Source organism: Carcharodon carcharias, chromosome 1 (genome assembly GCF_017639515.1).
Source record: "Carcharodon carcharias isolate sCarCar2 chromosome 1, sCarCar2.pri, whole genome shotgun sequence".
Classification (NCBI taxonomy): Eukaryota; Metazoa; Chordata; class Chondrichthyes; order Lamniformes; family Lamnidae; genus Carcharodon; species Carcharodon carcharias.
Genome location: NC_054467.1, coordinates 17,535,285 through 17,556,394, shown reverse-complemented (window position 1 = coordinate 17,556,394; position 21,110 = coordinate 17,535,285). Strand labels below are relative to the sequence as shown.

The 21,110-nt window shown below is 44.1% G+C and overlaps 1 protein-coding gene across 6 annotated transcripts in view; it reads right to left on the bottom strand.

The window, feature by feature from the left end:
* Window positions 1-21,110, bottom strand: part of sh2d4a (SH2 domain containing 4A) — a 37,902-nt gene that overhangs the window by 3,042 nt on the left and 13,750 nt on the right. For all 6 annotated transcript variants that reach the window (XM_041212661.1, XM_041213018.1, XM_041212576.1 and 3 more), the window contains 5 exons: window positions 18,784-18,940; window positions 16,240-16,387; window positions 9,266-9,467; window positions 1,535-1,665; window positions 801-1,021 (listed from right to left, as the gene is read on the bottom strand). In XM_041212661.1, coding sequence (XP_041068595.1) covers window positions 801-1,021; window positions 1,535-1,665; window positions 9,266-9,467; window positions 16,240-16,387; window positions 18,784-18,940 — 859 coding nt within the window. The remainder of the gene's footprint in view (window positions 1-800; window positions 1,022-1,534; window positions 1,666-9,265; window positions 9,468-16,239; window positions 16,388-18,783; window positions 18,941-21,110) is intronic.

The following is a 21,110-nucleotide window of genomic DNA, read 5'->3' as shown; positions in this document are numbered from 1 at the left end:
AGTTTACACAGTTTCACTGACGTTAGGGATTTTCAAAGCCTGGTCAGAGGGCGACTGAAGGGTGAGTGTGGGGGAGGGGGGGTGCGGTCACTGACACCTGGTTCAACCTGGATGTAATTCTCTGAAAAATTACAGAGGAAAGCTTGTGCATCCCATAGAGCAAAAGGCACAGGAATAGCACAGGGACTTTAATACAGTTGTGAATCTTGCACTTCCAATTATACTGATCCAACTAAAACTGAACTCTCTTGGATTTCACCTCCCCCTTTTCAGGGGTATAGCTCTCCCTTTAAATCGGAAGTCTCCGTCATGGCTCTGCAGAGTCGTCACTAGATTTCTCAAACAGAGTCGTTCAGCACTGACCGCTCGCCTTGCATATTGAAACAAGGGCCAACCACAAAAAAAAAATGGATGCGATCTCCTGCCAATAACTAGGGTGGGGCAGAACAGCAAAATGTCAAGAGCCTAGTTGAGTGACAGCAGGCTGCTGATCCATTTAGGGGCCATCGTATAGGAACCCAAACATCCTTCCTTCAACTAACACTCACATGCACACACTGCCAGTGAGGTCCACTGGAAAGCAATCAGGGGCACAATACCATGTCTAGCTTCTCTCCTCCCAACCTTCTGCTACCTGGGCTGACCTGCCTCACCCTGAATAGACCGGACACCAAAAGGCAGAGCCTTCCCTCCCCTGATGCAGGTCATATTGACCCACTGAGCCAGAAAAGCAGGAACTGACCCAGCTACTCAAGAATCCCTTGAGCAATTGAGAGAGAATAGAGGGGATTGTCACTTACCTTGTGATACTCCACCAGGTCCACTAGCGTCGCATGCTGTAACTGGTCTACACCAAAGAAGGTGTACGAGTCCTTCGAGGAGTCAATCAAGAAGTGTTTAAACCCGTCTCTGCTTCGGTAAGACAAGCAATAACCAATTATCCGCTCACTGATGCGGATTAGAAATGCCCCAGCCCCTTTCTTCCTCAGAAGCTCCTCTGTCTCTTGCCTGGTTATAACACCTAAAGATAAATCCCAGCAGTCAGTGAAAATAAACCAGCAATATCTCAGATAGCTTACAGTTAAGCGATTCACACTATACGCAGTGAAGTGAGCTGCTGGGCCAGAGGCTGGCGGCTCTGTAGTTCTGGAAAAGACACTGGGAACAGTAGCCAGTGTCAGTACTACACTCGGGCCTACCATGAGGATCACCAACAGATGGAAGCGAGTGTGGGCAGGATGTGGGTTGCCACAGAGGGCCCGCTGCTCACCCATTTCCCAATGTCAGGTCCCTCAATTGGGTACAGAGTACCTGGGATCTAGTGCCAAGCCTTGACATGCCTGCAGCTGTTCCACTGCAGGGTGGGGTGATACATGGAGGGATGATGAGAGAGAAAAGACGAAAAGGAGGGCCACTAGGGGTGGGGGGGAAGGGAAGGAAGGGAAACACACACACACACACACACACACACAGACAAAAAAAAACAAGTAATGAAGGCTGCAGTTAGAAAAGTAACAAGAATTTATTGGCTTACCATGAAACCAGGGAGCTATGATGTCACAGTCTTTTTCATAACCTGCTCGGAGTGGGACCTGCTGCTCTCTGAACCATTTGATGATTCTCTCATGGCCATTGCTGCTCAATTTCTGGGTTTGTACGTCTTTTCTAGAGCAGTAATAGAGAAATATACATTATTAATTAGATCACAAGCAAGGGCACCCTCTTCTCTTTCATTGTGGCTACACTTCAAAAGTAGTTCATTGGCTGTAAAGCACTTTGAACATCTTGAGGCCTTGAAAGGTGCTTCACAAACGCATGTCTATCTTCCTTTCACTGTTTGATTTGAATGTTTGATGTCTTTGAGTGACATTTTGACTCAGTGCTTTTCTGATTTCCAAGACTGTATTCAATGTACAACACAAACAGGCCATTCAGCCCTACTGGTCCATCCTGGTTTTCTCTTCATTTACAACAGGCCATTTTCATTTATCGTTTACAGAGTTAGCAAGGCTTCAGTTAGCGGTTTTGGAAATGCAGCACAAAGTCGTCGATGATATCCTACTACAGAAACCTTGGTCAATCCATCATTCTGAACCGTCACAATGGAAATGAAATATACTGCTGGCAATCCTCTTTCTCGTCACTTCTGCTGCTTGCCCCCTTCTACCTCCACATGCTGCTGCTCGGGTCAAGTTAGCAGGAATGGCAAAGTTGGGACAAGAATTCTAGCCATTCTGTATTGGCTGCTAAGAATTAATTCTGGGAAATTTTCTTCCTAAACGATGGGGCACGTAGAAATAAAATCGATACCCAACAAACACAAACTAGGCAAAATATGGCTCCAACGTAGCAAATGGATGGGAGAATCCAGAGATACTGCCACTGTGAATTTTTTTTTTAAATCTTGCATGAGATGTGGGTATAGCTGGCTAGGCCAGCATTTATTGCCCATCCCCAATTGCCCTTGAGAAGGCAGTGGTGAGCCCACAGTGCTGTTAGGGAGGGAGTTCCAGGATTTTGATCCAGTGACATTGAAGGGACAGCAATATAGGCCCTGATGGATTCTCCGATAGGCGATACCAGGCTGGTACAAGAAATTTAACAATGCAACCATAATTGTCATCACACAATGTAACTTCTTTTAAAAATAATTTCACAAATATTATTGGCACCTTAAAACGTGACTTAATTTATATTTAAATGCAACTGTCAGTTTGCTTTAACTTGGAACAGATTTTAAAAGTAAAAAAAAGCTTCAACACACTCAGACACTCTTCCACGACACTCTGATAAAGGAAGAGTACAACAAACAGAACTGTGGTTTCATTCCAATGGAAATCTCATTGTTCCTTTGCAATTGATAGGAGGAAATCATGGAGGGGTATCCCATACATTCAATGTCAAGCATACAATATCAAAGCTCAAGCTATCACTTAACAGAAATAAAAACGTAAAAGTTGTCATGAGCAAAAGGGTCCCAAGTCACACATTCACACAGGTATGCTATGAAGCTGTCAATTGTGTTCCTCCTCAGCATTGACCAGATTATTTAACACAATCTCAAGCAGGAGGTCATGGAATCCCTGCCCAAGAACCAATGAAGAACTCAAACAGTCGGATTTCCCCCATCCCTCCAACCCGCCTGCCAATTTTGGATGGGAATTTCGGCAACTCTCAGCCCGTTTTCCCCTGTGGTTTGCTCGGCCCTCCACTCGAAGCTTCATTCCAGTAGCAAAATACAAGTTTTATACAAGCATAAAACTATTATAAAACCCACAGAACTTATGCACCAGCTTGGATGAACAACACTCCTCCCCCTCCATTCCCCCCAAAAATAAAAATTGGAGATTGCGATATGTACGAAGATGCATTGCAAGCATGTGGGGTAAAACATGCACTGAAGACCTCCAAACGTGAGAAGTCTGTGATACCTGGTGGGCAGAGGGAGAGAGAAACCAAGGCAATAAGAGAAAGATTAGATGCAGAGTCTCGGATGCTCTGAGGCCCGATTCAATGCACTGTGTTGTTCCTGGAGGGGAGGAATTTTATGTAGCCAAGTTCATTGAGCGAGTTTGCAACATTTGAGTTTGCCATGTGACTTAAATTTTATCTTTGAAGTTTAGGAAGGAGGGGAAATCATAGCAACTGCATCTGGGAGCTTTTATTTTGCTGGAACATGATAGGGAAATAAGAGCAGAATTGGAAAATAATCAATTAGGAGGGAAATACCAATAAAAAAAAAAAAAATCCTCCCCAACAAATGGCATTGAGCCCTGGCTTCAGAGCCTTTAGTCACAAGGCACAAACCTATGATACTGGATGTGCAATTGATGGTTATGAATAAATAGGGAACTTTGCTTCACTTCTAAAACTCTGGTCTTTATTTCCTTGCAATCCCCAAGCTAAAAATTCCCACAAATATTCTTCTGAATCTGCCCAGTGAACAGGACCAAGGCAAACCTGCTTGGCCATTCAAGCATTTCAGTACAGCTACTTGCTTTGTTATGTTCTGCTGTTTATCTTACTGGTCCCTGACACACATCTGCACTGTGTGACGGAAAATAGGGATTATTCATCAGCTTTTCAAACGTATCTAAACATGCACTGCATTCCTTCCCACTGAGTGCACAGCTGGTTATCTTTACCCACTGAGCAAACAACCCCACGGCTAGAGTACAAACGTCCAGCATGTGGACTTGCCAATCTGTCCCAAGTGCAAAAACAGAACTCAGGCTTTACGTGGGCACAAGACCTTCAAGGCTGCTCACAACAGATTAAGCTTTGTTTGGAAATGCGGTGGTGACGTGCAACAGTAAACAGAGCCGAGGCACTTCAGCACCAGGAACATGTGACTAATACGGATGGGTATGTTTGCATGTGCCACACACGCAGGCAACCTAAAGTCACTTTGCGGCAGTTCCTAATTATCCAACTTGGGGGACATTAACAGGGATCTGGGAGCAGGTCTCCCACCTTGAGGAAAAACAAAGGGGGAAAAATGTTAGGGGTCAGGAGGCAGAAGTCTCTCCATTGGAGGGAAATATTAATCTAACTTGCCAAGTAGGAACCCACCCAAAGCCCAAATTACTTTCTCATGCCTCCAACATGGAGTCAATAGAGTGTCTGTGTGCCTCTTCTCCACCCCCAACTCCCCTGCCCTCGAAGTTCTCCTTTCATGCAGGAATGTTAAGACTAGATTAAGCCTAGTTATGTATAAACAGAACATAGAGCATTCAGGCATAACTTTAAACTCTCATCCTTGTGTTCAAATCGTTTCTTGGCTTCACCCCATCCTCACTCTAATCTCCTACAGCTTTGCAGCATTCTGTGCTCCTCTCATTCTGATCTTTTGGGACTACCCAGTTTTAATCCAGTGTATTGTCCTGCGTATTATTACTGCACTATTGATCAAGAGACCCAGGGTAATGCTCTGGAGACCCAGGTTCAAATCCCACCACAGCAGATGGTGAAATTTGAACTCAATAAAAAATCTGGAATTAAATTTAACGACGAGCATGAAACCATTGTCGATTGTCGTAAAAACACAAGTGGTTCATTAATGTCTTTTAGGGAAGGGAATCTGCCATCTTTACCTGGTCTGGCATACATGTGACTCCAGACCCACAGCAATGTGGTTGACTCTTAAATGCCCTCTGAAATGGCCTAGCAAGCCACTCAATTGTATGAAACCCGCTAAGAAGTCCATGAGGAATGAAACCGGATGGACAACTCATCATTGACATGGCACCAGAAACGACAATGGCAAACTCAGCCCTGTAGACCCTGCAAGTCCTCCTCACTAACAACTGAAGGCTTGTGCCAAAATTTGAAGAGCTATCTCATAGACTAGTCACCCAACGGCCTGACACAGTCATCCTCAGTGAATCATACCTCACAGATAATGTCCCAGATGCCACCATCACCATCCCTGGGTATGTCCTGTCCCAACAGCAGGACAGATCCAACAGAGGCAGCGACACAGGGGTATACAGTTGGGAAGGAGTTGCCCTAAGAATCCTCAACTTCGAGTCCGGACCCCATGAATGTACCCTAGGTGGAGGCTTCAATGTCCATCACCAAGAATGGCTCAGTAGCATCACTACTGACCTCCTAAAAGGGCATAGCTGCTAGACTAGGTCTGCAGCAGCTGGTGAGGGAACAAACAAAATGGAAAAAACATAATTGATCTCATCCTCACCAACCTGCCTGCCACAGATGCATCTGTCCATAATAGTAGCAGAAGGAGTGACCACCACACAGTCCTTGTGGAGATGATACCCCATCTTCACGTTGAGGATACCCTCCATCATGTTGTGTGACACTACCACCGTGCTAATGGGATAGATTTCGAACAGGTCTAGCAACTCAAAACTGGGCATCCATGAGGAGCTGTGGGCCATCAGCAGCAGAATTGTATTCAACCACAATCTGCAAGACCATGGCCCAGCATATTCCCCACTCCACCATTATTAATTAAGCCGGAGATCAACCCTGGTTCAAAGACGACTGCAGGAGGGCATGCCAGGAGCAGCACCAGGCACACCTCAAAATGAAGTATCAACCTGGTGAAGCTACAACACAGGACTACTTGCGTGCCAAACAGCAAGTGATAGACAGAGCTGAGGTGATCCCACAATCAATGGATCAGATCTAAATTGTGCAGTCATGCCACATCCAGTTGTGAATGGTGGTGGGCAATTAAACAATTCACTGGAGAAGGCTCTACAAACATCCCCATCCTCAATGATGGAGGAGCCCAGCAAATCAGTGCAAAAGACAAGGCTGAAGTATTTGCAACAATGTTCATCTAGAAGTGCCGAGTGGATGATCCATCTTGACCTCCTTCGGAAAACTCCAGCATCACAGATGCCAGTCTTCAGCCAATTTGATTCACTCCACGTGATATCAATAAATGGCTGAAGGCACTGGATACCGCAAAGGCTATGGGCCTGACAATATTCTGGCAATAGTACTGAAGACTTGTACTCTAGAACTTGCCGCACCCCTAGCCAAGCTGTTCTTGTACAGCTACAACACAGGCATCTATATGGCAATTTGGAAAGTTGCCCAGGTATATCCTGTACACAAAAAGCAGAACAAATCCAACCCGGCCAATTACCACCCCATCAGTATACGCTCAATAATCAGTAAAGTGATACAAGTGATCATCAGCAGTGCTATCAAGCGGTACTTACTCAACAATAACCTGCTCACTGATGCTTAGTTTAGGTTCCGGCAGGATCACTCAGCTTCTGACCTCATTACAGCTTTGGTTCAAATATGGACAGAAGAGCTGAACTCCAGAAGTGAGGTGAGAGTGATTACCCTGGACATCAAGGTCACGTTTGAACAAGTATGGCATCTAGCAGCCCTAGCAAAACTGGAGTCAGTGGGAATCAGGGAAAACCCTCTGCTGGTTGGAGTCATACCTAGCACAAAGGAAGATGACTGTGGTTGTTGGAGGTCAACCATCTCAATTCCAAGATATCACTGTAGAGTTCCTCAGGGTAGCGTCCTCAGCCCAACCATCTTCAGCTTCTTCAATGACCTTCCTTCCATCATAAGGTCAGAAGTGGGGATGTTGAATGATGATTGCACAATGTTCAGTACCATCCACAACTCCTTAGATACTGAAGCAGTCCTTGTCCAAATGCAGCAAGACCTGGGCAACATCCAGGCTTAGGTCGACAAGTGGCAAGTAACATTCAAGCCACACAAGTGCCGGGCAATGACCATATCCAACAAGAGAGAATCTAACAATTGCCCTTTGACATTCAATGGCATTACCATTGCTGAATCCCCCCATTATCAACATGGTGGGGGTTACCTTTGACCAGAAACTGAACTGGACCAGATATATAAATACTGAGGCTACAAGAGCAGGTCAGAGGCTGGGAATTCTATGCAGAGTAACTCACCTCCTGACTCCCCAAAGCCTATCCACCATCTACAAGGCACAAGTCAGGAGTGTGATGGAATACTCTTCACTTGCCTGCATGAGTGCAGCTCCAACAACTCTCAAAAAGCTCAACATTATCCAGGACAAAGCAGCCCACTTGATTGGCACCACATCCAAAGATTCACTCCCTCCACAGTAGCAGCAGTGTGTACCATCTACAAGATGCACTGCAGGAATTCACCAAGGCTCCTTAGACAGTGCCTTCCAAGCCCATGACCACAACCATCTAGAAGGATAAGGGTGGCAGATGCATGGGAACACCACCACCTGGAAGTTCCCCTCCAAGCCACGCACCATCCTGACTTGGAAATATATCACCGTTCCTTCACTGTCGCTGGGTCAAAGTCCTGGAACTCCCTCCCTAACAGCACTGTGGGTGTACCTACACTACATGGACTGCAGCCGTTCAAGGCAGCAGCTCACCATCACCTTCTCAAGGGCTACTAGGGATGGGCAATAAATGCTGGCTTGGCCAGCGAAGCCTGCATGTCATGAATGAAAGCAAAAAAAAAAGTTTTAATCACTCCATCATTGGCAGACGTGCCTTTGGCTACCTGGGCCCCAAGGTCTGGAATTTTCTCCCTAAAGCCTGCATCTTTCTTTCTCCTTTCTAACACTCCTTAAAACTTATTTCTTGGACCAAACTTTTGGTCATCTGTCCTAGTCGGCCAAATTTTCCAGCGTCCGGATTGTTGGAGGCCAGATGCACGACTCAAAATGCCTGTAAGGACGCTGTGGAAGTCCTGGGAGGTGGAGCTATGTGGGAATTGCCCAGGAACTTCCCGTTTCTGATGGGAATATCCCCTGTTCCCTGGGACCCTCCACAAATGTCTCTGACTGTGAGCTAGAGTCGGAGACTGGGGACAGTCCCGATGTACTTATCTGGGTAGTTACCCAGGAAAAAAGTTAGACAGATTAAAACCTAGTCTTCACCTGGGTAACTACACAACCGAACCCCGCGCGCAACCACCCCCCCCACCACCCCACCCCCGATTATCCAGTGTACCACCTCACCCACCCCAGCTCCCACTCGTTAACATTCAGACTAGGCTTTTAAACTCATCACACTGCAGCTAATGCCGTTAAAAATAAAGGGATGTGGCCCGTCTTTCCCCAACTCTACTCAGACAGAGTTCCCCAAGAGTCACTACGCTGCTAACTTCTGTGAAAGTAAGGTTTGGAAGGTCCAGGAAGAAAGACTTGACGTCGAGTCGGGGAACTTGGAATGCAGCAGCAATCCAATGACTATCGCTGCCACTGCTCAGAAGATCTGGGCAAGTGTCTTCCTGCTTGGCTCAGTGCCAGACCTTGCTTGATGACAGTCCTGCGAAGAGGGTTGGGACATTATACTCCTTTAAAAGGCACAATATGAATGCAAGTTTCTGTTGACTCCAGAGAACTTACGATTAAAAACGGTTCACTGTTAACACTGCCAGATGCTGCAGTCACCCTGCCAAGAGGAAGTGCTAACCACTAAACCTTGATATGACCATGTTGGACATTAACAAAAAAGCTCCTCAGTGTCGAGAATGTTTTAAAAAACACTCGGAGAAAAAAAAAATTATTTGACCAACAGACAAGCTCCTGTTTTTATTTTTCTAAATCAAGTTTGAATCAGTGAACCTACTGCTCACTCACTTCTCAAACATTAAGTATTGCCAGTTTCGCAATAATTAAATGTCTTGCCAGCTCGGTTGCTAACTATGCAGCTTGAGATGCGTGCAGCTACAAAAACTGTGTTTCAAAAGGATCATTGTTAATCAATATCCACTACAATCGAACCTTATGGCTTCATAAACTGCTCACCTCACATTGCAGTCCTTTCGATTAATTGCATATTTACGTTGGGCAACGGGAGGTTTCACAGGAGGCTGCGGACTTTGGAAATTCTGTGTCATTGCAGACACCTTTCCCCTCTCGATTGCCTTTAGAGAGTGGCGTTTATAGTCAGCCCGTGCCTGCTTAGCTATTGACCTCCGCCTTTCATCAGCTGCCTTGGATTTCCTTACTGCCAGAGAAAGTACATTAAAAACACCACATTATTAGGAAGGTTTGTGTAGTACTGTGAAGGTCAGTTGCCATAAGATTTCCCTCAGTCAGACATCATTATTTTCATTTCAACACCACAAACAAAAAACTCTTTTCCACAATAGTCAAAAGAAAAGAAAACTTTGGTACATGCAAACTCATCAGATATGAAGAGTAAAGCTATACCAAATCAAACCACGAGCAACTGGGAGAGGCGTTAAACCCCACACTGCAATTAAGTTTTTTTTTTGAAAAAAGGCCGGGTGTGTAATTTAACTCTCTCATCAGTCTCTCGTCACTTTTAAACGGGATAAAATTAAAGATTCCAGCACTCGGCTTCCAATACAAAAAAAGTCATCAAGGAAAATGAACGTTGCAGTGAGCTTACACAAGTCTCTTTTCCTCAACAATCTAGGCTCGATTTCAATCAAGAATGGGCAATTTTAGTTTTGGCTATTTCTAAAGGATGTTTTGAAAAGCACAATTGCTCATTCACTGACTGTGAACAGCCCTGCAGATACAGTTGGTTTGAAGTCTTAAACTCAACCCCATGATGGTCTGGTCATGGCTTATGATAGATGTTTGAAAGGCAGCTTCTATAAAAGAAAAACTTGCATCTATTGATACCCTTGGCGTGTCCCAAAATGCTTTAAAGCTAACGAAGTTGATAAAAGGAGTCAATTTGTACATGAGGACCCATGAACGGAAATGAGATAATGAGCAGAGTATAATCTGTTTTGGTGGTGTTGGCTGAGGGATAAATATTGGCCAGGAGAAGGCCCTGTTCTTCTTTAAATAGTATCACCAGACCTTTTCCATCCACACAAGACCTCAGTTTTAAATGTCTCGCATGAAGCACAGCACCTCGGACAATGCAGCATCCCATCAGTACTGCAATGAAGTGCTAGCCTAGACAATGCGCTCAATTCTTTGGGATGGGGGGTTGGACCCAGGACTGACTGGCCCAGGGGGAAGAGCACTAACAATCAAGCCAAGCAAGCACTCCAGCTGGACTGTATATTGCTAAAAAAAAATGACCTGCATGTGCGTCATGCATTTTCCTCGTGCAGTGTCTCTCAGAGCCCACATTGCACATTGAACATAGTTGACAAAAAGAACGATTGTGCTATTAGATTCAGGGCTGGTCTGCTAATTAATAACCACGGCAACATCAAAAGTTGGTAACAGTGAGTTTCACATAACTTCAAAGTTTTGTTCCTACTAATTTGATTAGCTTTCCATAATTTAGAATGCAGCAAGGGCATTTTAGATAAAATAAAAACAGGAAGTGTTGGAAAAATTCAGCAGTTTTGGCGGCATCTGTGGAGAGAGCATCAGAGTTAACGTTTCGAGTCTGTATGACTTGAAAGAAGAGTCATATTGGGCTCCAAACGGTAACTCTGTTTCTTTCTCCACAGATGCTGCCAGATCTGCTGAGTTTTTCCAGTACTTGGTTTTTATTTCAGATTTCTAGCATCCGCAGTATTTTGCTTTCATTTTAAGGGTATTTTATATTCTGGGCTGAATCCTCAAGAAAATATTTTAAATGACATGTCCCACTTTGCTTCGGGGCATTCAAAAGTTAGCTACGGGTATCTAGGGTATCTTCCAATTTTCTGGGTCAACAAATCCCAGGTTTAGTGGTTGCCTGCCTCCAAACACTTATGCATAACTTGTGATTGGCCACACCAGCAATCACGACCTTTGAATAAAAGGCAAGGTTTCACGAGTTTTAGTAAAATTAACCCTTTTAATTAAGCTTTGAAACCAAGAGAACTTCTGTTCCTGCTCCAAAATTGGATAGCAGAGGAACAAAAGCCACTTTCTGGCTGCTGTATTTTCCCACGTTTTAATTATCTATATGTTAAAAAAAAACCTTCATTGGCTGTAAATAGACATCCTGAGGCCATGAAAGGTGCTACATAAAGGCAAGACCTTTCCAAATAAATAATAACAGTTGTCTCCAATTGATGATTGGACACTTGTGACTGCTACAGTCCATTTAAAAAAAGCAGGGTGAGCAGGTCTTGGATTTTCCGGGACTGTCTTTAATTTGGCCTTTTGCCCCCGAGTCCTGGGTCAAGCCTTCCTGGGATGTGTTTTATCTCGGATTTCTTCTTCTACTGGAGACTTTGTTTCTGCGCATGTGTCGGGTCTGAAGCGTATGTGGTTGGAGTTCGGGAATGTCCTATGGGAGGGCGTAGGGCGGGGTTACAAGCAGGCAGAATCAGAATTGATAAGCGTGGCTGTGGCCCCTTCCTCACTCCCTCTCCTCCCCACCCCACCTCCACCACTCAAGTACTCGCCAGCATTGTACACTGTGCTCTCTTCCCAGCGAGCCACTCTCATAGGCTCTTTTCTCCATCCAAACCCGCTCCCCCCAGCCTCCCACATCAAAGCGTCCCATAGTTTATTCTACAAGAGTTGGTCACCCTGAAAAATAACATCGAGAAGACATGACAGAGATGCAACAGTAAAAGAAAATGTGCCGACCAAATAGAAAAATTACATCATTTTAAATTATTAAAAAAGCTTCAGGGTGAGAGTGGAGGGGAACAAACTTTATTATTGTCGTTGTTGTTTGCATATCTGGGATGAAGACAACATCCCACAGAACCTCAAGAACTTCGCTACCATCCGCAAGAAGGGGGAGAAATCTGATTGTGAAAACCACAGGGATTTCCCTCCTGTCCATTGCGGGTAAGGTCCTGGCCTACATCCTCCTGAACTGCCTTCGTCCGGTCACTGAGGAGATCCTACCAGAATCCCAACGTGGCTTCCCATCATCCCGGGATACTGTGGACATGGTCTTTGTGGCTAGACAGCTCCAGGAAAAACGTGCAGCGCAAAATCAAGAATTGTTCCTTGCCTTCATCGACTTGACCAAGGCGTTTGATTCTTTAAATCGTGAAGCTGTATGGATCGTCCTCCAAAGCTATGGTTGCCCGTAGAAGTTTGTCACCGTCCTGAGCGGAGGCTCTGAAACCGACACCTTTCACATCCGGACCGGGGTCAAACAAGGTTGTGAGATCGGCCCTACCTTGTACACCATTTACCTGACCGTCACCGTCCACCTCACCTGAGATGACCTACCACCTGGTGTCAGCATTCAGTATCGTCTGGACAGGAAACTCTTCAACATTGGTCACTTCTGGGCAAAAACAAAACTTACCATCATGGACGTTCACGATCTTGTTTGCGGATGACTGCTGCATGATGGCTCACTCTGTACAGGATGTGCAAAGGACGCTTGACCTCTTCAACACCTCGTATAAGAGGCTTGGCCTGCCCTTTAACATCGCCAAGACAAAGGTCCTTCACCAACCTTCCCCGGGCCAGTTGAGTAATCCTGCACCGTCCACGTAGATGAGGTGGCTCTAAAGTATGCAGCACTTCCCTTATCTCGACAACCACCTCTCCCAAGGGACTACCATCGATGAAGAAGGCCAACACCAAGTCAACTGTGTCAGCGTTGTTTTCTCCAAACTGTGCCAATGTGTCAAAAGTTCTGGTTTTTAAGGCCATTGTGTTGACCACCCTCTACTGCAGCGAGAGATGGACTGTCTGCCTATGCCACATTAAGATCCTTGAGAGCTTCCAAGCTTCCATCAGCGGAGCTTGCGTCGAATCCTGGGGCTCAAATGTGAAGACCACCAGACTAACGCGAGCATCCTCCATGAAGCTGCATTGAAGCCCTGCTCCTGCAGAACCAACTCTGATGGGCCGGTCATTGCGTCTGGATGCCCGAAAACCACCTTTCCGTTGGCCAATGCTCAAAGGGCAGCCATAGGAAAAGGTATAAGGATACGCTTAAGGTTGCCTTAAAGCACGGAGGCATTAACACCACTGACTGGGAGAAGAATGCTGCCAATTGCTTGGCATGGCACCACCTGGTCCATCAAGGCACAAGCCACTCCGAGGCTCAGTGACTTGATAGCGAGGCAGAACGGCAAGGACAGAGGAAGGCAACCTGGGGCTGTGATTTCCACCCCACTGCCGAAGAGCACATGGATCCAGAGTTGAGCTCCTCAGTCATCTGAAGTCTCACCAAGCCTGATGGATGCCATCCTCGACTCAGAGGGGAAGCTGTTTGTGGTACCCAGCTGTTATGTTTTCCTACATTACAACAGTGGCTAAACTTCAAAAATAGTAGCTCACTGGCTTCAAAGTGCTTTGGAATGTTCTAAGATTGTGTAAGGTGCTATATAAATACAAGTTATTTCTTGTACAAACCTTCCAGATTCTAAACTAAACTGGTTGCATTTCCTTCAGCTGTAGGAAGTCTATTTAATCTTTCCCAATACTGTAATGGTATGTTTGTCCTGTATGACCTCATTCCCATTTAAATGAGGAACAATTTTTTAAATCTATAATAAGTTATATCACTACAAACAAAATCAACTTTTACAAAGTTTGACATCCTTAAAAATCACAAAACTCAATATTGATAATCAAAGTTGAAATATTCTGAAAACCAATCAGCATGATTACTTTTCAGCATTCATGACCAGTGTTGGAGAATTTTACATGTTTCACGTACTTAAATCACACGCGTCAAACACATCATGGGCATTGCTGGGAAGACACATCACATGAATGTGGGGTTTAGGTCCATTTACTGCCCATGAGCTCATCTAGTGAGAATGCAAGCGTATCACTTTAATTAGAGCCATACCAAATCGACGTGTGTGTCCATGAACAAGGAAAACAAACCTCAGAATGGCATACTGATGGCAATATTACAACAGAAAATAAACTTAGGCAAAGCATTAGCTGCCAGGTAAATTGTAGCTTCACAGATCAAGGCACTAACAGCTGAAATCAGGAAACACCAAACCTTTGACTCTACTTAACTCTGACCCAGAAATCAAAAATTTGCTTCTGCCTCATGCATTGGTCTTAACCATCAGGGAACCACATTACTGCAAATCCTGGTCTACTTTCAGTGGCTGCATTAATACAGAGCCACACTGATTCAAACCCTCAGATATTTTTGGTTATATATTCTTCAAAAGACCCTGCTTTAAAATCCTCCTGGAGGGCAGGTTTTGAATCTTGAACTTCTCAGTTGAAGTTTAACAGCACAAGCGAGTGTAATTCTAGAACCAGTTCTTGGGTAAATCCCAGCATTTTCAGGACTGCTGCAAGGAGGCAAAATCTTGTGCATGTATATAGTTGACAATGGACTACCACATCCATTGTATGTGGAGGAGGAATAGAAAGTCCTACTATGGTTACGTGAGAAGCCATCACCACCCACATAAACCAGTGATGCAATTAAATGCAGGACACAATGGAAAAATATCACCACCATTCCTAATCTGAGGTCAGGTAGAAGCTAGATGAACTTTGGTACTCTATCCGAAAAATAGATTACGTTGAGGTAAATGTTGCACTCAATGTTATTCCGATTACTCCTTCTCTAAATGATCCCAAGTCTAGCCAGCAAACTTCTGGGTCTCCTTTCTCTACACTGCAAACTTACAGCTCCTTCACAATTGAATGCTACATTCAGCCGTAAATTTTCCTTCAACACTTATACTTCAGATTGTTATGAACCTACCCGGTCCACATTTTTCTAAAAAATTCATTTACGGGGTGTGGTTGCCACTGGCTAGGCCAGCATTTGTTGCCCGTCCCTAATTGCCCTTGAGCTGCCTTCTTGAACCGTTGCAGTCCATGTGGTGTAGGTACACCCACATTGCTGTTGGGGTGGGGGTTCCAAGATTTTGACCTGGTCACGGTGAAGGAACGGTGACATATTTTCTAGTCAGGATTGTGCGTGGCTTGGTGGGAAACTTTCAGGTGGTGTGTTCCATGCACTCCAAATTCCTTTATTCCTGTCTTGTGACGCTGTCTCCTAATAGGATGACAGGTCAGTGGGTCACTAGTTTGCAATGTTCTGGGCTCAGCCAATGGGAGACCTGCTTATTAAAAGAGCAGACAGATGGAGGCTTAGGGTTCCCTCTCAGCACAGGAGGCCTTCACAGTCAATGGAGCAGCTGCAAATATTAGCTGCTAGATATCGACATGAATCAAGACCCAAACCCAGAGCCAATTAGAACCTGAAGACAAATCTCCAAGTTGATTACTTTCAGATCAACACATTTACATTAAGACTCGCAAATCCTCCAGCAACCAGATAGCCATACATGAGCAAGAATCTTAATTACTGACATGCAGTCCTTTCCTGCTGCTTTCAGAAAACGTGTGCTGTGATTTTATGTGCCTCATGTGTCAAGGGAGCTCTCCCTGGAGTCTTGGCCAATATTTATTCCTCAATCAACATCACAAAAACAGATTATCTGGTCATTATCATATTGCTGTTTGTGGGTTGCTGCATTGAGGTGCACAAATCTGTTGTTGCGCTTCCTACATTATAACAGTAACTAACCTTCCAGAGTAGGTTATTAGCTGTAAAGCTCTCCAGGACAGCCTGAGGTTGCGACAGCACTATCCAAATACAAGTCTCTTTCCTCCTTTACCGTACCTGACCTTTTATCTAAGCCTTTTCATGCATTATCTGGTACCTCACATTCTGAAAGCAACAGGGCCCTGTTATGTATCATTTGTCACATCTTCCTGCCTTTACAATTTCAGAGATTGGGAGCCTCCTTATGACCTTGGTCGTGTCTTTGTTAAACGTACTGGAGAAAACAAAAAAAAAAAATACATTGACCTGTGTTGTTGCACAATGGCAAGTTGGTTCATGACTCCTGAATGACTTGGTGTTGGAAGTAACTTGTACTCACAGATCTCGCGCCATTCTGGATCTTCCTTTTCATTTCTTTGCACCATTTCTTGAGCTTCCTTCAAGTTAATGTACAACTGCTGGGTTCTCTCCTCTTCCAGACGCTTGATTTCCTCCTCTTGTCTCCTGCGTTCTTCCTCCTCTTTTTGCTTTATAATAGGTAAGTTTCATTACTTATTATAAACATTCATATTTAAAAATCAACTTTTAAAGAGCAGGAAATAACTTGAATAAAATGTTTGTCAAAATAAAGATTCAGGGAAAAAAATGCTAAGAAAAAGCGCATGGTAAAGTAGCAACAATACTGTACAGGCATCCTAATATCATATCAACCAAATAACCAAGAACAAGCAACAGGATACTAACAGCTTATGAGTGATGCTCATGACACTTAACACCAAGGTCCAATGATCACCTGTGTATCTGCTTCATATTCTCAGGGTTTCCAGATATTCTCATTGACTCTTGATTCAATTATCCTTACATTAAAAAAAAACTAATTCTGGCAACTGACAGGGGATATTAATATTCCTTTATACTGCTCAAGAAACTGAATGCAGAATATAAAATGAAAGAGCAAAGTGCTGTACAGGAGAATTGAAATGATGCAATTATATTGTCTAAAGAATTTGCTGACGTAATTTCATTGAAGGACTTCCACAAGTGTTGAGCTGTTGATTTGGAGGCCAAAATTCAGATGCTAAGTTTCAACTCAGATTTCCATTCAGAATTTCTGTCTTCATTAAGGGCATGAGGGAGGGCAAGATTTCAAAGCCATGTCACTTAAAAAAATTAGCTTGGGCCATATTTGAAAAAATTAAAATTGAAAATAGTACCCTCCTCTGAATTAACAACAACAGGCCTCTTGCAATGTCCTGAATGATACAACTCATATTTCTTCACCCTCACCCTTGTTACACCCTCCAACATGCTCATGCGCACATGCCCACAATCTTTGACGAAAGCAGTTGTTTGCCTGGTTCCCTAAGTAAACAGACTGAGGTCAATAATTACAGTTTTCACATTGGGGAATAATGACGCACATTATTATGTATCTCAAACCTCCATACATGTGAATGCAGATTTCACACTGGAATTTAAACCTTGTTCACTTCTGGGCAAGCTTCCTGGTTTATTAAGAGGGAGCTGAATCAACTAAGAGGAAATAAATAGAACTGGTAGGGAGGTTACTTCGCTGGCACATACCAAGCATACTGAGGATTAAAAGGATTAAATATTTATCCCGCTTCAACAAGCGAGTGTAAGGTATCTATCGCGACAGCTGGTATTCTGATCACCATCTTGATTTCAGAGCCACATGTGGCATTTCATTCACCTTTGATGCCTGCTATGCTGTTAATGGGATACTGGGGCAAAAGAGCCCTTGAGATTTTAGTCATTTTCTTACGGCTAGGTTTTAAAGGAGTTAGGTATGGTGACAATCGAGGCCCATGGTATGACAAAATAAAATGGTTCTTGGCTCTTATCTGGTGAAAGATTAGAGATTTGGTTGTGTGCAGATAAGCAAAGATGCATTCTGAATAAATTTACAGTAAGTAAAATTAGCAAAAACTGGTAATCAAATTTTCCTCTTAAAATGTAAAAATGTTAATACCTTTGTGATTCAAAATATTAACATTCCATTTTCTGTAAAAATTATATTTTTTCAACACCTTTCTGAATATCCAGATTATAGATGATGGACCTAAGCCTGTTTTGTCCAAACAACAAACCTGATTTAGGAATGAAAACAGCTCTTGGGAGAAATTTGTTTTGGCATATCAGTAAAAGTTATTGTTGTCATGGAGACCCTCAAATCAGGCCTCATCCCCTGTGTAGCCTCTGTAACAGGTCATAAGTTAAAACCAAACCACAGCTAGTCACCATCACCCTTCCTCCCTCAGAGAATGGGAACCCACCATTTGATGAACCACAGGAACAGTTTAGCACAGCACCGGGGGACTGATAGGAGCATCGAAATGCCTTTGTGGAGCCTCTGACATGGCAACCTTGATCAGAACAAAAAGAGGAAGGAAGCACTTCTACTATTAAAGGCTTCCTGACCTCAAGTTAACCCTGAGGGTACTCTTGCTTGAAGGTGCAGAAGTGGATCAGAGGCAACTTCAGCTCCTAGGCTGTCTATTGTGTCTCCCTGGCACAAAACAGCCCCACTTTCTAGGCTTCCAATGTCACTTAGGCAAGTTATGAATCAGCACACGTGGAAGAGAAATAGGGAAACTACATGGTGCAGGTCATATCCTTGTTATTCCAGAGAGCCACCTTCTTGAACTGCTGCAGTCCATCTACTGTAGGTACACCCACAATGCTGTTAGGAAGGGAGTTCCCAGACTTAGACCCAGCAACAATGAAGGAATAGCGATATTGCTCCAAGTCAGGATGGTGCATAGCTTGGCCGGGAACTCGCAAGTGCTGGTGTTCCTGCACTCTTGTGGAATAATCACCATGGAAGAGAATGGGGGAGTTGGCAGGAGAAAATTGGACATGGGCAGGAAGAAAAGGAGAGAGGGAGGTGACTGCAGTTTACCTTAAGTTCCATCTGGATTCGCTCATCTTCGGCGGCTGCTTTTGAGGCCTGACCTGCTTCAGCTTTCTTCTCAAACTCTTTCTGTCTCTTGATGCCCTTCTCCCCCATCTTAAGTGAGGCAGAGAATCTTCGGATCAGTTCCTTTTCTTTTACCTTCCTGTCAATCAAAGAGCTTATTTAAAAAAAAACATGTACACGGGAACCCTGTTATGTAGGCACTTGAATGCTTCTTTAATCTGCATTAGCTCAGCAAGTATATCTAATGGGTAATTAAGTCACCCAGGACTGAGAGATTCTACAATTCAAATCCAAGTCTATTACAGGGCAGCTTTCCAGAAGGTGCCAATACAGGTCTCAATGCTAATGGTTTAGGCAGTGGAAAGATCAGCCAAATTCTTGCTGCTTGACCAGCCACCACTGCACATGAACATCAAGCAAGTACATAAGAGGCTCAGCTGCATTACCTCCCCCCATAACTGAACAGAACTGAACACTCAAAGAACACAACACCCACGAGTGAGCACGTTTGAAGGTTGCAACACAGCTCGGTTCAGATGGGCCCTGAAAACCTGCAGGAGGCCAATCTCTGCACAAGTACCAGGATCCACCCATTCACAGTCACCAATGACCCAATCGAAGTTCACAAGGTCAAGGAGTATAGCCAGGAGAAGTGAGTTTTTGATAATATGAAGCCCACCCAAAGATACCAGAAACAGCTGACAGTAGCTGGTCTCCTTGTGGGGCAGGGATGGTACCTGGTTTCCTTCCTCCTTAACAGCTGTATGTCCCTGTGCCTCCCTTACATAAAGGGAGACTTCAATCCCACCCCTAATCCCCTTCACCACCATTCTCAAAAAACAACAATTCTGGATCCCTCATCTCTAAGGATCCAGTCTCAGAATCTGGCTTAGATACACTTCATCACTTCAGCCAGGTACTCCCTGTTATACATTCAGTGACAATCAAATACTGAAGCCCAACTGAAGGTTAAGGAGCAAGAACTCTCCACCAAGAGAATCTCCTCCCCTTAAATGTGTCCTTGTAGGCACAGGTGGGAGCTATACCAGCTAGTCTATCCCAGAAACATCAGCATAAGGCTGTTAACTGTTGTAACTCTGCCGCAGCACTGTCAGTGGCTGTTCTTGCAAGCACCTCAGTCTTATAACGGACATCTACTGAAATAGCTGCAGATAAATCGGGGGCTATAGTAATGTTTTATGGCCTCAGGTAAGCCTCTTAATGGGTTATTTCCTTTTGACACTCTGCTGTTCCAAGGGTTGTTACAGGACATTGATGACTAGGCATGTGACAACCAACCAGTTTTACAGGACAGATAGGGTGAGAGGAAGGAAAAAGAAAAAAGTGACTTGACAGCCAACAGGACTTAAATCTTCTCAAAGTGAATACCAATCATGCCAAATACACTGAACCCAAAATTCTGTTTAGATTTCTCCCCACTGTAACTTGGAAAACCCCTCCACCCCACCCCTTCGAGGGGAACAGCAGAGACCTGACTGTCCCTGATCTCTTCTCCCTCCCCACTGCAAACATTCCGCACATCTTTGAAAAAAGAGAAAAGATATACTTATTTATGCAGACCGGACTCAAATGAGCCCTTTCACTGCATCACTGGACCAGCTTCCTAATAGCCAGTTCTGAATGACACTGAAATATTGTTTAGATCAGAAGGAAGACCGGAAGGAGAAGAGAGAGAGAGAGAGAGAGCGAGCAAAAAAAGAGAGACCGGGCACAAAATGGAGAGGGGGATTATTGTGAAGAATAAGAAAATGCAAGATCCTTTCAAAATGCAAGATAATTTCTATTAATAAAAACATTTAACCACAGGAAAAATAAGTCAAAACAGGAAATGCACAGCAAGTTACTCAGCATCTGAAATTGGGGAGAGGGGGGGTGAGGTCAAACTGAAAAAAAAGTTATCTTCTTCCTACCCCATTCCTCAAATGCAGCAGTTGGCAGATATGGAGGACTAGGCCACTACTAAATATATTCCCTTAAAACTAGATGATCTATAGATAACCATTTTAAAAGGCACAGTGGTAATGTCCCTTGACTAATAATCCAGAGGGCCAGGATAATGCTCTGGGGACATGGGTTCAAATCCCACCATGGCAGCTCGTGGAATTTGAATTCAGTTAATAAATTTGGAATATAAAGCTAGTCTCAGTAATGGTGACCATAAATGTATCATCGATTGTTGTAAAAACCCATCTGATTCGCTAATTTCCTTTAGGGAAGGAAATCTGCCATCCTTACCTGGTCTGGCCTACATGTGACTTCAGACCAAAGCAATGTGGCTGACTCTTAAC